The sequence below is a fragment of the Xiphophorus maculatus genome, chromosome 2 (genome assembly GCF_002775205.1).
Source record: "Xiphophorus maculatus strain JP 163 A chromosome 2, X_maculatus-5.0-male, whole genome shotgun sequence".
Lineage (NCBI taxonomy): Eukaryota > Metazoa > Chordata > Actinopteri > Cyprinodontiformes > Poeciliidae > Xiphophorus > Xiphophorus maculatus.
The window spans coordinates 7,095,748-7,111,132 of record NC_036444.1 but is presented as its reverse complement, the minus strand read 5'-3'; the positions used below and the strand labels follow the sequence as shown (position 1 = coordinate 7,111,132).

The window sequence follows — 15,385 nt, the reverse complement described above, 5'->3', positions numbered from 1 at the left end:
TCCAGATTGAAGACATAATATGACCCAAAAAAGACAGCAAGGACGCTGGCAAAGTCATGTAGTTGCTCAGGCTGGAAAAATACCTTCTCCTCCATACTGACCATCCACCGGGTTGCAGACATCAAGCTATTTCCTAAAATAGACAAACCCTTCTCAGGCTAACGCTAGTGAGTAAAAGTACAGACTACCATAACAATTACATACATTGCTACGAAAAAATTATAGTGATAGAAAATATTCCTCTTACCAAGCATGATTACCCTTGGTGTAGTGGGTAAGGTCATTTCCATTTCAACAGACATCTTGGTGGAAGATACCTTTAAAACATAAAAGGAATACTCTCTTAAATATGAATTACTGGTAGTAATTTATATTTAAAGGGCCAGTTCACCCAGATTACAACAGGTTTTTGAGAACCTCATCCCGGAGACTAGACTAGATTTTACCCCTACATCCTGCTACCACTCTGAAACAGCGGATGTGAATGACAGTTTGTGGGGCTAAATGCATTTTTTAAAGCATTACATTCCACAAGTGTTCAGTCTGACTTCTGCAATGGCGGTGACTCCTGTGCATGTGGGACCTGAATGCAGAAAATGTTCTGAAGGAAGCAGGACATTGCTCTATTCCACATGCAAACCGATAATTAGCTGTGTGTTGATGTTTCTTCACATGACTACAAAATTCTGTAAATTCTGAAGTACAAATGCTGCAGAATTTACACCTGTACATAGTTGCACCTGTTAGTACTGACTTAACTTTAAATTTACAGGAGCATGGTTTAAACATGTGAACAGTCCTTATGTGTAACCAGGGTTGGAAATTAACTTTTTTGTCCACCTGCCACTGTGGCTGAACAAACTCAAAAAATAACAGAAACTACTTTAATTTTTTTCACCTTTGTCCTCATTTACAGACTCTTATACACTACGTTGGAGATGTAATGGTACTTTAGCAGGCTAACCAGCTGTAGCAAGCTCAAAGTTATAGATTAGGTTAGCTGCTCCTCTACATTTCCAGACTATTTTGTGGATTCAAATATGTTTGAAGAGCTTTTTACCTCTTGTCTTGTCTTTTGAAGAGATGAAGCTATGTTAGCAGTCAGCAGGACAGAACTGCACAGCCACTTGGACGGAAAAAGCTTGGGAGTTAAAACAAAAAGTCATCTGAAGAAAAGAAAAAAAAGAACAAAGTTAGAAATTCATCCTTGCTGACCTACGTAGCTAATCTGCACTTTTAACATTTGCAAGATCATGGTTTAAACAAATGAACAGTCATTACATGTAAAATAAAGAAAAGGGGGGGAGGATCAATTATCAGTTAAGGTTATATTGTTCGACAAAGGATGTAGCAACAATGCTAACAGACACTCAGCACTGAGCTCATCTCAACCCAAAGCCGCCCGAGGAAGATTAAGCGGCAAAAGTCAAGCTAAAACCTTCAACGGTAAAATTACCACATTAGCTAATGTTAATTCCGAACCAGCTCAAAAAATAACAACATCATATTTTCCTTTCTTTCACCTCATTTACAGACACGTAACTTATAAGGTTGCAATATGCCAGTTATATAAAACACCAGAGTTAGTAACGTAAAGGTAACGTTATTTTACCAGGCTAACCAGCACAAACGAGCTCATGCTATAATGCTAAGTTATAGCATTATGCTATAAGTTACGTTAACTCCATCTAAAATGTACATTTCCAGACTAGGTTTTGGCTTCAAACAGTTTTCTAAGAAGTGGTTTTTTACCTGTCTTGAAGAGCTGAGGCAGTGTGAGCCCACAGCACGGAGACAGAGCTGCACTTGCACTTGGAGAGAAAAAGCTTCGGAGTTTAAAACAAACGTCATCAGAAAACAGTTGGAAGCGAAGCCACTCTTGATGACGTAGCTAGATAAACTGCATGTTAATGTTAGCTAGGATGTGAAAAAAACAAAAGTACATTCTCTCTTTCTGCCTTAAAAATATGTTAACCACTAAAGGAGTAAAAATACAGAAACAGGGAACCACGATGAAGCAGCTATGATGACTGTTGGAAATCAAATATAATTCTTACTGTATATTATAAGTACAGAACCACTACTGTAATGTGTAAACAGTAAATTACTGCAACTTCAAAACATACAGTAAGTTACTGTAATACTATGTACTATACCCATAATGCAATGCAAACTACAATAACTACTTGTAAAGATGTCTTATGGTAGGGTGACCAAACGTCCGTATTCCCCGGGACATGTCCGTATTTCACGTCCTGTCCCGGGCGTCCCGGGTTTTTTTTAGAAAGTGAGGAAATGTCCTGTTTTTTAAATTACCTTCATTGGACCATTATACACTGCTCAAAAAAATAAAGGGAACACTTAAACAGGTGTTTAACACTTAAAGTGTTCCCTTTATTATTTTGAGCAGTATATTTACAGGCACTAGGGCACTGCGCACGGCGCTGCGTGTGACGTAATCCCTGAGCCGAGTCAGTGCGGGCAGCCCTGTTCTTAATCAGAAGGTAGATAGCGTGGCTGTCAGTGCGCCAACAACATACGAAAGCGCAAATGTATGTTTACCTACTATTTACAAAAGAGTTTCCCCGCTTTCAGACCCCCCCCCCCCCCCCCCCTCGCTACAACGTGTCCTGGTTTTCCCAACTGAAAATATGGTCACCCTATTTATGGTAGTTTTACTGGGCATTTTGTGGTATTTAACTGTAAAAAATACATCAAAGGCTAACAGTGTATGATGACCGTTGGGAATCAAATATAATTCTTACTGTATATTATAAGTACAGTACCACTACTGTAATGTGTAAACAGTAAATTACTGCAAATTCAAAACATACAGTAAGTTACTGTAATACTATGTACTATACCCATAATGCAATGCAAATTACAGTAACTACTTGTAAAGATGTCTTATGGTAGTTTTACTGGGCATTTTGTGGTATTTAGCTGTAGAAAATACAGCAAAGGATAACAGTGTTCCCTTTAGAAAGAGGAGGGAGGGTTCATTTTATGAATATGTATTATGAACTTCAGCACTGAAGCTGCAGCTTTACTTGAAGGTCAAGATCAATGAAACGGAAGATGCTTATCGTAGTAATTAGCCTCTGGATTGTTCCAATATCTACTAGACCCAATATCATTCTGTTGCTCTCTCACTGCTAACCACCTTTAAAATAACCTTAAATTGCATTAATAAAACAAGGACTGTGTAATTCAGTAGCTTAAATATAAATGCATCTTATCTGATCTGCAGGACAACTGTATGTGAAGACATGATGAGTTGAAAGACCAAATAAATGTATTTTTAAATTGTAGTTATGCCATATTTCCTACTTTTCTCAGTATGCAAAGATGTCCTACCAAATAATACCTTCTCTGTCAAAAGTTAAACTGATGTAGGACCCAAAAGCAGGCAGGAGGGAAGCAGATTTTGGTAAATAGTGTAATTTGAATAAACCAACATGGTGCAGAACTCAAAAACAGAACCCAAACTTTCTAGATTATGACTTAAAATGCTAAATTAGCATATATAGACTTGGTTTAATGTATCTGATGCTACATTTCATCATGTTTCAATGCCATGAATTAGTAAGTATATGCAGTGATGCATCTTTATGTTGCTTATCTGAAGGATGCGGCTTGATGGAGCGGATGTGCTGACGGTGTTAATGCATTGTTCTATGAAGGACGGACATTAACACCACTGAGCTCATAAAAAGTCTGGACTGCTGGGTGTCTGAAGGGGTTTCATACTTTTCTTTTTCACTCACTTTCTTATATTTTTTTTATTATTGATTTGCTTATGCTTGTTTGGAAAACATGATAACATGTAATTGTTATATTGGCAATAAGCAACAAAACTGTCAAAATAAAATAAAACTGAATTTTTTATGGATTTATTCTAGCAGCTTCAGCAAAACTGAACAGAGAAACTGATTACTGCGGTGAGGCAGCGCGGTGTGTGGAGTTCTTACTTCAGTGATTTTAATTCATTGTAAAAATGTGCACTCCTAAACACATTGTAATAACTGCAAAGTGAATACATAAACATGGTATGTTTCATCAAATTGCTGAATTTGCACTTGCATTTGCGTAGTGGCAGCAGCTGCTTGATTCAAGGAACAATCTAGTTATAAAGTTTTACTTTTTCATAAAACTGACTAATATTAAACACTCAAACACTCGGCTTCAGCACTCAGCTGAGTGGATTAGAGGCTGAAGAGGTTTCGAGTGTTTTTCAAATGTTTTTCTGACTGCAGATGTGTTCAGAATAATTCGGATGATTCATCTGATTGGCTTTCAATTAGTCAGTGTAGCTTTTTTTGCAGTTTGTTTTTTTAGCATTTTATTGACCTTTACTACTTTACTGTGGGTGCAGTTTTTGGAATACCTAATAAATTTTTTACAATTATGAACACACTCATAAAGTAGAAGACAAAGAGGTGGAGACTTGAGAGAAAAAAATAAATATTTTAAGACAAAAAAATAAACCATTGTTGCAGAAAATAATCTGGACATGTTTTGGTTAAGTACAAAAAAACGGATAAAAACATAAATGCAGAAATTTATCATAACTTAATTAAAAAACAAAACACAGAGAAAAGAATATTTCCGCCTGCATGTTGAAACAGTTTACAGCTCTGAAAAACATGAAGAGCCCACTGCACTGAACCCCATTGAAAATCTCATGGTTATTCCACCAAATACTGATTTCTGAGTTAAAACATTAGTATTGCTGCTTCAAAATGAATATGAACTTGTTTTCTTTGCATTATTTGAGGTCTGAAAGCACTGCATCTTTTTTGTTATTTTGACCATTTCTCATTTTCTGCGAATAAATACAAAATATTTGCTTGGAATTGCGGAGACATGTTGTCAGTAGTTCATAGAATGAAAGAACAATGTTCATTTTACTCAGACATGTACCTCTAAAAAGTAAAATCAGAGAAACTGATCATTTGAAGTGCTCTCTTAATATTTTCCAGAGCTGTGTATCTAGAGAACCAAATACTGAAAAGTGAAGGGAAGGTAGGATTACTGTGTTACTTATTACTTGTGAAAATACTTCGGAACCTTTTACCTGGAAATTATTTAAAGAAGAATAATAACAGAACATGTGGCTGAAAATGGATTAGGACATTTACACATTTTAAAAACAATTTTAACAACTTTTATTGTCTCCTAATATATATATATATGTTAATCAAAGTTGACATTTCTTTCACTTTATCTCTTCTTGATGCAAAGATTCCTCTATCATAGCCTACAGTTAAGCTAACCTGGTTGGTGGTCTCTGTTCGTATCATCACTGTGGTTATATAATCCCTCAAGTGTCTGACCAAACATGTCCTACTTATTAGAGCATCCAGTTAGAAAATCTGGAGCATGGCGTCTAACGCTTAAAGCTTGGTATCTAACAAGTCGTAGCCATTGAGAACATTTTATTACTATTTACTTTAACTTACATGTTCCTTTTAATATCTATGTTTATGTTTTGGTTTTTAACACATTGTTTTGCTGTAAAGTCACAGAGAACTATCAGTTCTGTGTCAGATTTATAGTTTGTTTTTTTTTTTTTCTTTAATGTATATATTATAGGTTTATCTGCTGTATGTAGCTTTTTTCAGGCCTAGCATTTATTTTGTCCTCTTTTTTTATTTGCTCAAATAGAAGGACTGAGAAACACAAGAAAGACTTATTTTAGCTTCCTTTCTGCATCTCTCTTCCCTCCTCAGGCATGCACACCAGCATCAGCGAGATCCTGAAGGAGAAGAGCCTGAAGCCGTCTCGCCGCAGTCTGCCCTGCCTGGCTCAGAGTCAGACACATCCCATCAACCTCAACCACTTCCTGTCTGTGCCTCTGAGCCCAGATCCCAAACCAGACCTCGACGATCTGAGTCAGAGCATCAGCACGTCCTGCAGCCTTCTGCCACCACAGACAGGCAGGTCTAAAGTTTGGATAGAGATGCGGCTTGCATTGATTGCGCTTCGCATTAAAGTTTACCAGTGTTGTCGTTTCCAGTGATGAATCACAATTACTTATGTCTGGACTTTAACTCGCCTGGTTTTATTGATGGAATCCCTCCTGTCATGCAAGGCCTGCTGTAAATGTTATATTTTATGGTCTGTAAAGAACATCTGTTGCACCTTGTTTTACACACCGATAAATTCAAACACAGTCTGAGTGCTCTCATCTAACTTTGTTCTTGATACTGCACTGAACTGGAACAAAGCTGCACAGATTTTCCTGATTGTAGTAACATTCGAAGCGCACTTGCTGATTGTCGTAATCCTGCAGGGCATCTGTGAAACATTCTGCAAAGTCACAGCTGTCTGATGGAATAATGAGGCAAAATCCGTTCAAAAGGAAAATTATACAATCTTTTTTATAATAAATATAAAAATTATAAAAGTTGCATGGAGCCGCCTATATTCAAGGAGAATTATTCACTTGTCTGATGTCTTGGGGAATATTCAGAAATAAGTGAGAGTGAGAGGTCTATTTTAAGCAGGGACACAATTTTATTTTAGTAAGATTTAAAACGCTTCTGTGCAAACGTTTGATGTGAAACTGGAAATACCTTCAGGACAAATCAAGCAGTTGTCATTTCTCTTAAAATTTTGACAAGCTGTGACATTGAGGAGAGACAAGATGTCAGAGACAAGAATCAGATTTTTTTTTTACCTCAATCTGAACAGAAAATAGACAGATAGGTTAAAAAAAAAAAAGACAGCACCTGGCAGGACAAGGACATGATTTGACTGCTGGACCTCGTATAATATTACATCCTCTTATGTTTTATTGACATTACTGTAAGTTTAGCTGACAGTTTTATCTTAACGCTCATCAAGCTCACCAGCTGCACATACTAGGTTTGTTATTTAATCTCAGTATGATCCATCTGCAAGTGGCTCCAATAACAGATGGATTGTATCTGTGGTTAAGGTGTTTCGTTAATCAAAAAATACATCCATCTGTAAAGTTGTTGTCACGATAAGATAACTCGATTTTTCTGCACTCTTCTTTTTTGATAGAAACCTGAACATATACGAGTTTGGACCTTTTTCCTCAGGTCAGGTTTTCCGCTCATTGCCTCCCATTTTTCCATCACATTTTATCCAAACAGAAGCATGTGGTGCAACCGCATTAACCATCCCCCGTGAAACATTTGGTCACATGGGAGAAAAAAGAAGCAGTCGAACTGTGTGAAGTTATATGAAATGAAGGAAGAATCAAGGCAAGAGATTTTGCATCTGGGACTTTTTAAACCTGAAATACACAATCCATTCGAGGAATATTTGTTATAAAAGGCTGTTGATGGAAAAGCATTTAAGACATTTTTATGGGCTCACTCTGAAGCTTCTCGTTTATCTCCAGACATTTTTATTATTTTGTAGAACTGCAAAGCATATTGTCTTTTTGCAAATAAAGCCTCACCTTCATTTAATCAAATAAATGATGTCAGTTCTTTAACTGGCCTTTTTGATATCAGTTTTATACTATGAAACTTCATTTTTAAGATAAGAATAAAGTTATTGCTCATATTTTCTGAAGTGATGTTCTCTGAAGGTATCAGCTCTCTTTCCTCTAGTACAAAGATGTTGCTACATTGAATTTGTGCGAAAAACAAAGACATTTTCCAGCTAACCAAGTACAAGTCTGCTCCTTGATGAGAGGAAAGAAATTACTTTATTTAGGAGCTAGAGGCAAGAATAATTACTAAATGAATGAGATTATACTGCGGCATGTGTTTGTAGAAATACTGGAAAAAATAATGTCATTTGTGTAGTTACTGGTCTCCATTCACTTTAATCTGTCCCAAAAATACACAATTAGAGTTTAATATCTGGTTGCAGAAACACAAAGTGGTTTTTTGTTGGGGTTTTTTGCAAGGCCAGTTAAGGACTGATTCTAGAACCAGTTAAGCACTGAAACCACTTTTAAATATTAAAACCTGTTATGTGGATCTAAATATGTGAAGATTTTAAGGAACGACTTTGTTTGTCTCTAGTTTTATGCAAGTAAAGGATGTAAAATTTAAGGTGGTCTTCTTCAGGTTGCTTTTAACCTTACGCCACTTTCTTCTTTTATTTATTTTTCATATTTTAGAATGAACCAGCCTCTCAGTTCTTCTCTCAGATATTTTTTATATGTCCCTGTAACATCTGTGGGAATCAGTCTTTGATCAATCTGTAATAAAGGGATAAATGAGTGTTATTTTTCTATGGCAGATCTGTAAATTTGTGACGCAGGCTTAGCAGTGGTTTCTTGTTCAAATGTGGTTGGTTAATGATAAATTGTTGATGAACTTGACATGAAGAGTGTTGGATGTGACAGAATGTGAGGATCTTGGAGGGCTTCACTCATTTTTCTTTAAAAAGAAAAAGAAAATGTTTAACTTTAGAGAGTTTTTTTTAAAAAAAACCCTTTGATACCTAAAAGAGTGCAGTGTTAATCAGCTTTGCTTTGAGGAGCGGATCTGTGTCGTAGCGTTTGTTGCTAACTGGATGAAACAGTTTAATACTCCATGTCTTGGTTTTTACTCTGCAGGCGTAATAGATATTCCCTCAGAAACTGAGATTACTGTGTCGGTGGAAGGTGGGAAACAGCAGTTTCAATTTTTTACAGGTCCAAGATCAACGCAGCTGTTACAAAGTGCAGGGAGGGTGAAAATAAAAAAAACGTCTTGAAGCTCACATAGCATCATTTCTTCCTTTCCATTTCCACAGATGGTTTAACCGCAGCAGCATTGTGAGTCACAGCCAGATGAACTGACAGCTGCAAATATATATTTGATTGAATCAATTAGGAGGCTGTCAAACATGAAATGAAGGAGAGATCATTTGTGCTCCACTGTAATAAACTATATCTCCCATGTTAAAGCCATTAGGCTGGCGGCTCCTGTCTTGTTTGAACCTAGCAGATTGTTTAGCACATTCAATTTTACTTTTGAAAAACCAAATTCCTCTAAATAGCACTAATCAGAAATGCTTCCCCATGTTTTGTAGTCATATATTGACTTTCTTGTTTGAGGAATCTTGGACAATTATTTAGTGCGGCTGCAGTTCCTGTTGGTCTTTCTTGGCAATGTTCACTTTAAATGTTTTATCTTCTGTGGTCATGAGAAGAGAAGAGATGAAAGAAAACTTTTATGCGTTTTCTCACAGGTTGACAACCATCGGGGATCCTAATGAAATATGCATGATGTTCTGAGATCTAAACACTGCAGTAATACAGTACAACTGCTGCATTTCTAAAACTGTCTTCACAGATCTTTTTTCTTGCAGCTGAATTTAGGTGCAGCAAATCACTCAAATTAACTACTCCCATTTTTTTCTGAAGTGCTTGCATATTGTGAGATTTTAAACACACATTTTGCACTTAAATAACCTTTAATGCAGCTGTGGGTGTCTGTCTGTTCACACTTTTCAGAGTACAATTAATTAGCTTTAATAAATGTACTTTTTAATAAAGATACCTGATGCCATTATTCTATCATGTTTAATTTAAGGTAGCTTTTGCTTGATGTGTATTTATTGAACTTGTAAATGTATTCATTCTTGTTGATCGTTTTTGACATTATTTTGTTATGGCCTCAAACTTCAACACATTTTATGGATATTTAATGTGACAGACCAACACAAGCCTGCTTAAAAATATAGGTGGAAGAGAAATATGAATTACTTTCCAAATAAATATATGAAATGTTTGGCATGCATCAGCATTCAGACATCTTTACTCTTTCATAAGAGAAAAGAAAGGACTTGTAAGAGGCTGCAAAGGACTGTCATGTTTTAGGTGAGGAATGACTGAGAATAGGAGGCTTAAATACTAAAAATATGTGATGTTTTCCTTCCATTTCACAGCTACACACTACTTTTTGTTGGTCTGTAGCATAAAATCCATGTGACACAATTGTGGTTGTAATGTGACTGAATGCAAAGAAGTCTAAACTGTACTAATACTTTTAAGCAGCACTGTGGTTCAGTATAAATGTAAGCTCCTTTCTTTGAGTTTTTTATTCTTTATATTTGGTCACTTCGGTGACCAAAATATAAAGTGTTACATACAGAGTAAGACTGTTTTATAGAACAGTTCCCCTTTAAGATCCAGAAAGGCAGAAAAGGAGATTAACAATTTAATTCGGATCAAGAAAACAATGTTTTCTTTCACACAGACCTAATTTCAGTGTTTGTGGAGAGATTAACCAAAGCAGTAAACAAATGCTTATAGCAGAAAGGATTGTTTGAGTGCTTTCGCTTTGGTTCAATAAGAGTCTCTGACTGATTTTGTTGTATCTTTGTGCAGCAGAGGATGTCAAAGACAGCTACATTGAGGAGACCGAAGTGAGCACATGTGAAACAAGAGCAAATCCGACAATTCTTCTGCAAAAACCTGTCAGCCGGGTTAAATTAGGGACCCGCGCAGACTCTCTTCAGGTACCACATTTACTGCACATCTAAATGCATTGACATGAAATCTACAGCTCCTTCATCCATTCCTCCAGAAGTTTTTATGGCAAAGTGAGATTTATGTGATGCATTGCTTCTGAAGGGAAAAAAACAGTCAGACACATCTGGACTGCTTTTTCGAGATGGAAAAAAGAGAATCGATTACATCTTGGTTTACAAGAAGTCCAGCCCGCAGGTGGAGAAAAGATGCACGTTTGAGAAGAATTTACGAGCCGAGGGCCTCATGCTAGAGAAAGAGGTAAACATTTCTGGTTTGGTCTTCATGGACTTTAATGTTTTAACTTCTAAGTTGCCAAGCTTTGATGTTATTTTACTAATTTTTCAAAGCCCTCTTTGACGAACAACGACATCATGTTTGTGAAGGTCCACGCTACCTGGGATACCCTCTGCAAATATGCAGAGCAGATGAACATCCGCATGCCTTTCAGGTACATGGAAATAATCTCTGCAAACGTTCAGGTTTTAAAGCAGCTGGTAACTTTCTATTGTAATTGTTTATTTCAGGAAAAAATGCTACTTCACTGACTGGAGGAGCAAAACCCTTGGCAGGTGAGAAAATTCAACATATTTGGGATGTTTTGGTTTGGATTTAAATGTTTTTTACAGAAAGTGTTGAAAAATTTGGAAAGTCTGATTAAGTGTTCAGAAATGAAAACTGATTATGGACTAAAGTTTGAGTTTCCAAACTTTATCTTATTTCACTATTGAAAAGATTAAAGTCTGAGTTTTGGGGAAATTTTAGATAACTATTCTGGTTTGGCACATAAAACTCTTTAACAAAAAGTTAAATTTAAACTGGATGCGAGGTTTTTGAATTGGGCTTTGTTTGGGGTTTATTTCACATTAAAGATTCTACTGAACCCAGCTTGTCTAGATATCCAAAAATAACTACCGGTAAGTAGTCCTTTAAAATATTGACTGATCAGACGCCTGTTACAGCCTTGTGTTGTTTCACGGCTTTTGAAATGACAGAAATACAAATACGAATCCTCAACTAGGTGAATATTTCATACTAATATGGGTAATGTGATAGCAATCTTGAAATGGAAACATCCTAAATGTACCTCTTACAATAAGATTCAGAGGTTCACAAAAGCTCCTTTTGTCCTAATGAACTCACTCAGTCGAGCTTTTACAAAGCATTTCTGTGCCTATAGTGTCATTTTGCAATTTTTATATCTTTTGAAATATTTGGTGAATAGAATATCAGCTTCCATTTAGCTTACAGATGATGAGAAACATTGGAGATTATTTTAAAAAGATATTTGAAAGAAATCCAACAAATCAGCAGGTGTGCTATTTTAATTTTGTCAGTGTTTTCAAACGACATGCACCCTTGAGTTGATAAAGCAAACCTGGTAGATTTTAATAAAAGCACATAAATCTCCGCTGTGAATAGAGTGGCTCACCTACTTTTGGCTGCGCTTTTCAATAACGTACTTTCCAGCGAATATAAATGGAGCCGCAGCAGCTCATTTGCATACTATTTTTAGATAGATGCACTTAGCTTTGATGTGATATTCGAACTTGGAGTAGAAATTAAAATTTCCATTGTTTCTTCTCACTGAGATGCAAATTGTTTTTTAAAAACAGTCTAACTAGCAGACTGAATGTATTGCATTCCTAACAATGAAAACAAACAAAATACACAGAAGATTCTGCTCTGTAATATTATTGTGCGGAAATTGTTTCCCCTAATTATGTTGTTAATTAACACATCAACAAAGAGAGGCAGTGTAAGCAAACAACTATTCCATAAAAGACCATTTCTACAATTTAAATTATTGCAAATTATGTTTAAATGTTGCTCATATGGTCTATATTATCAAAATAATGCAATATGTCTCCTTATAACACCTTCAAAGTACAAAGTATTTGTTGTTTCGGTTTCTTTCTGAAGAAAAACATAGTTTCATCATATTATATGAATCTAATAGCCTGGATTTGAGGAAAACTTGGCTGCACTGTGCGGACCGGGATGAGATTTATCATCAAATACAGAATCCGGCCAACTGTGATTAAATTAGGCTCTGATTTGGGTACCTGCTGGCGCTGAGCAGAGTGAAATGTCAGCTATGATTGGATGTTACTGGAATCCGAACTGGCGTTGTTTCATCTGCACCATCTTTGGCAGTTCATCACTCGAGTAGTCTCCTGCCAGTTCATCAAGTTAAACGCATAAATTAATCAGTTTTCATTTTATTCTTCTACCTGCCTGTGGTTTGTTGAGAAAAGTCACAAACAAATCACTGAGTCTGTTATTTTTGTAATTACAGTTTATTTGAATCTTATTTTGTAAAATAAATTTTATACTATGAATGAAATTTCTTTTTCATAAAGAATAAAATTGTTAAAATGCAGAAAAGACAGAAAACACCAAAAAGAAAAATAATTTTATTATCTTTGTGCATCTGTAGGTTCTTCATAATTCATATAGCTGAATATTATTGAAAAGTTAATTTATTTCAGTAACTTAACTCACTAGGTGAAACACATTGTGTCTATTGTTGATGTTTTCAAACCTTTATATCTGTTAATTAGCATGATTTTCTGTTCACAGCTAACGAACAAAAGCAACATTTAAGATTTGAATATTGCATCAGACCAATAAAAAGTCTGAAATATTGTCATTTTTTAATCCCATAGAGCAGCTTTAGTATTCATCAAATGATAAAGATACAGTAAATTTCACCCAGAAATGATTTCTGAATCAATTTTCTGTCTCTGTGATCAAACATTTGTTCACACTGAAAAACTAAAAACAGGTACAGTTATTTATGATTCCCTCGGCACGAATCCTTCTGACACTGGCGTTTAAATCAAGTTAAGGGTTTTCTTCAGCCACCGTGTTATAAATTTACCTCTGGGAGTTTTACAGCACAAAACATTTTCTTTGCTTTTTGTTTTTGCTCTTTACCCAGAACTTTCTACAGCTGGTACACAAATTATTTATTTGTTCTCGCATTTATGGTCCTCAGGAGATGAGGGATAGTGATTCATCAATATGGCCCAGTAGCAGCTAAAACATGATGAAAGGTAGTGCAGATAATAAAAGCCTTTGTTTTTATTATACAATTTTGTAGGAGGAGAAGAAAAATGGGAGATTGCTTTTGGATTTTGCTTACCAATGAAATGTGAAAAGTGTGGATTCAAACTGTGGAGGAGTTTGAATCCACACTTTGAGCCTGAGTTCAGTTCTAGAAAAATTCACCAACCTGAAAATCTCACAGATCACCAATCAATCCATGATTTTAAAATGGGGAGAGTATAAAGTTATCAAGAACATGGCCTTACACTGGCAGGCTCGATGAGGAGAGCAGTAACCATAAAGGAGATGTATGGGAACGCTGGAGGAGTAGCTGTTGATCTGCAGAGTTATGGGCTCTAAAGATATGACCGTTCTGAAAGAGCGGAAAGAAAAAAGATATTAGAAAGTACAGTTTGAATTGTGCCACAAAGTCAGTAGGAAATACAGCAAATGTTTGGAAGCAGGTGATCTGGTCAGGTGAGATGAAAATTAAACACAATTTATGATAGAAAATAACAATTATTGAGGATTTTTCCTATTATTAATAACCAGAATGAGAAAATGAAACAAATGCATTCAACAGTTTGGAGAGTTTTGTGCAACCGTAGAGTTGGTAAGCAGAATAAAACTGTCACTTAGAGACATTTTTATAATATAGTTTGTTATTTTTAGTTAGGTTTACTTAAGTATAGCAGTTAAGAGTGTATATTTTCCTAAATTTCACTCACTCTTTCTCTTAGGAAATACAATATATGGAAGTTTTGCCAATTTGTTCTGTTTATCCACCTACATATCACCACAGTTTGCACTCTTCTTAATTCAACTAGCTTGGTAAAAGTCAACTCCTCTTATAAAGGCAAAACCTGCTCAACTAAAAGTGACATAATAGTGTTTTTACTATTTTTATAACAGTAAAAACACCCCACCGGTTTTAGCTGTTACTATATAAACACACAAAAGCCAAGATGTTGAATAGTGACAAACTATGTACATAAATAAGAACCTGCTTTCAGAGTCTGAATCAATGTTTGTGATGCTGAAAAGAAAAACTGAGGTTAATCCTCCAAACTGTATTTAGCCCAGCTTACGTGTTCCCGTAGAAAGGTGTAAATAGTAAATGAATAATAAATAAGCAGCATGGATGACACCACACATGTGCTTTAAAACGTGTTTTCTGGTGGGGTGGGGCTACCAAGGTTGTGCGGCGAACAAGGTTAGCCGCCATCATCTCATAGTGAAGTAAACAATCTGCTTGATAATCTGCCCCATTAATCCTGTTTGTGTCGATGCGCCTGTGCAGCAGGTTTCATCTGAGGTGTCAGCAGATAAAAAGCTGGCTTCCCAAAAATCCCATGAAGCTGGACAAAGAGGCGCTGCCCGACCTGGAGGAGACGGACTGCTACACGGCGCCCTTCAGCAGAGCGCGCATGCATCAGTAAGAGCGCTCCTGATTAAAAACTCACAAGCATGATCACCATGGATACAGTAGTGTTGGATTTTTCGCTATAGTTTAGTTCTATTTTGTTGTGACTTTTTAATTCAGTTTGTTTTAATTAGTTACTAGAGTGTGTTTGGTAGTTTTTATTAGTCAATTATTGTTTGGTTTTTATTACTTGTAGTTTTAGTTTTTTCATACTTGGTTCGTTTTTAGGTGCAGAATTCAAAACGGTCAAAGGATTGTATTGTAATTATATGTACTACTCAACAGAAGATACAATTTTAAAAAAAATTATCTGACTCTGGCATTTTATTCCAACTTTTGCTGTCGCCATTTTGCGTTCAGTCGTAGCAGGAGGATTATGAAGTGCTGCAGTTTACCCACAACTTTTGTCAACTGCTTGTGTGGGAAAAACATAATAATTTCACATCAGTTCAAAAGGCTAATAA

General features: G+C 36.0%; 1 protein-coding gene across 2 annotated transcripts in view; it reads left to right on the top strand.

Annotated features, from left to right (window-relative positions):
• The window catches only part of ano3 (anoctamin 3), a 50,473-nt gene that overhangs the window by 13,320 nt on the left and 21,768 nt on the right, over positions 1-15,385 (top strand). Inside the window, exons 2-7 of one of the 2 annotated variants that reach the window (XM_023346762.1) lie at positions 5,733-5,939; positions 10,307-10,437; positions 10,553-10,708; positions 10,798-10,898; positions 10,975-11,019; positions 14,802-14,933. In XM_023346762.1, coding sequence (XP_023202530.1) covers positions 5,733-5,939; positions 10,307-10,437; positions 10,553-10,708; positions 10,798-10,898; positions 10,975-11,019; positions 14,802-14,933 — 772 coding nt within the window. Of the gene's footprint in view, positions 1-5,732; positions 5,940-10,306; positions 10,438-10,552; positions 10,709-10,797; positions 10,899-10,974; positions 11,020-14,798; positions 14,934-15,385 lie in introns of both variants that reach the window. The other variant, XM_014472863.2, reaches the window with a different exon arrangement.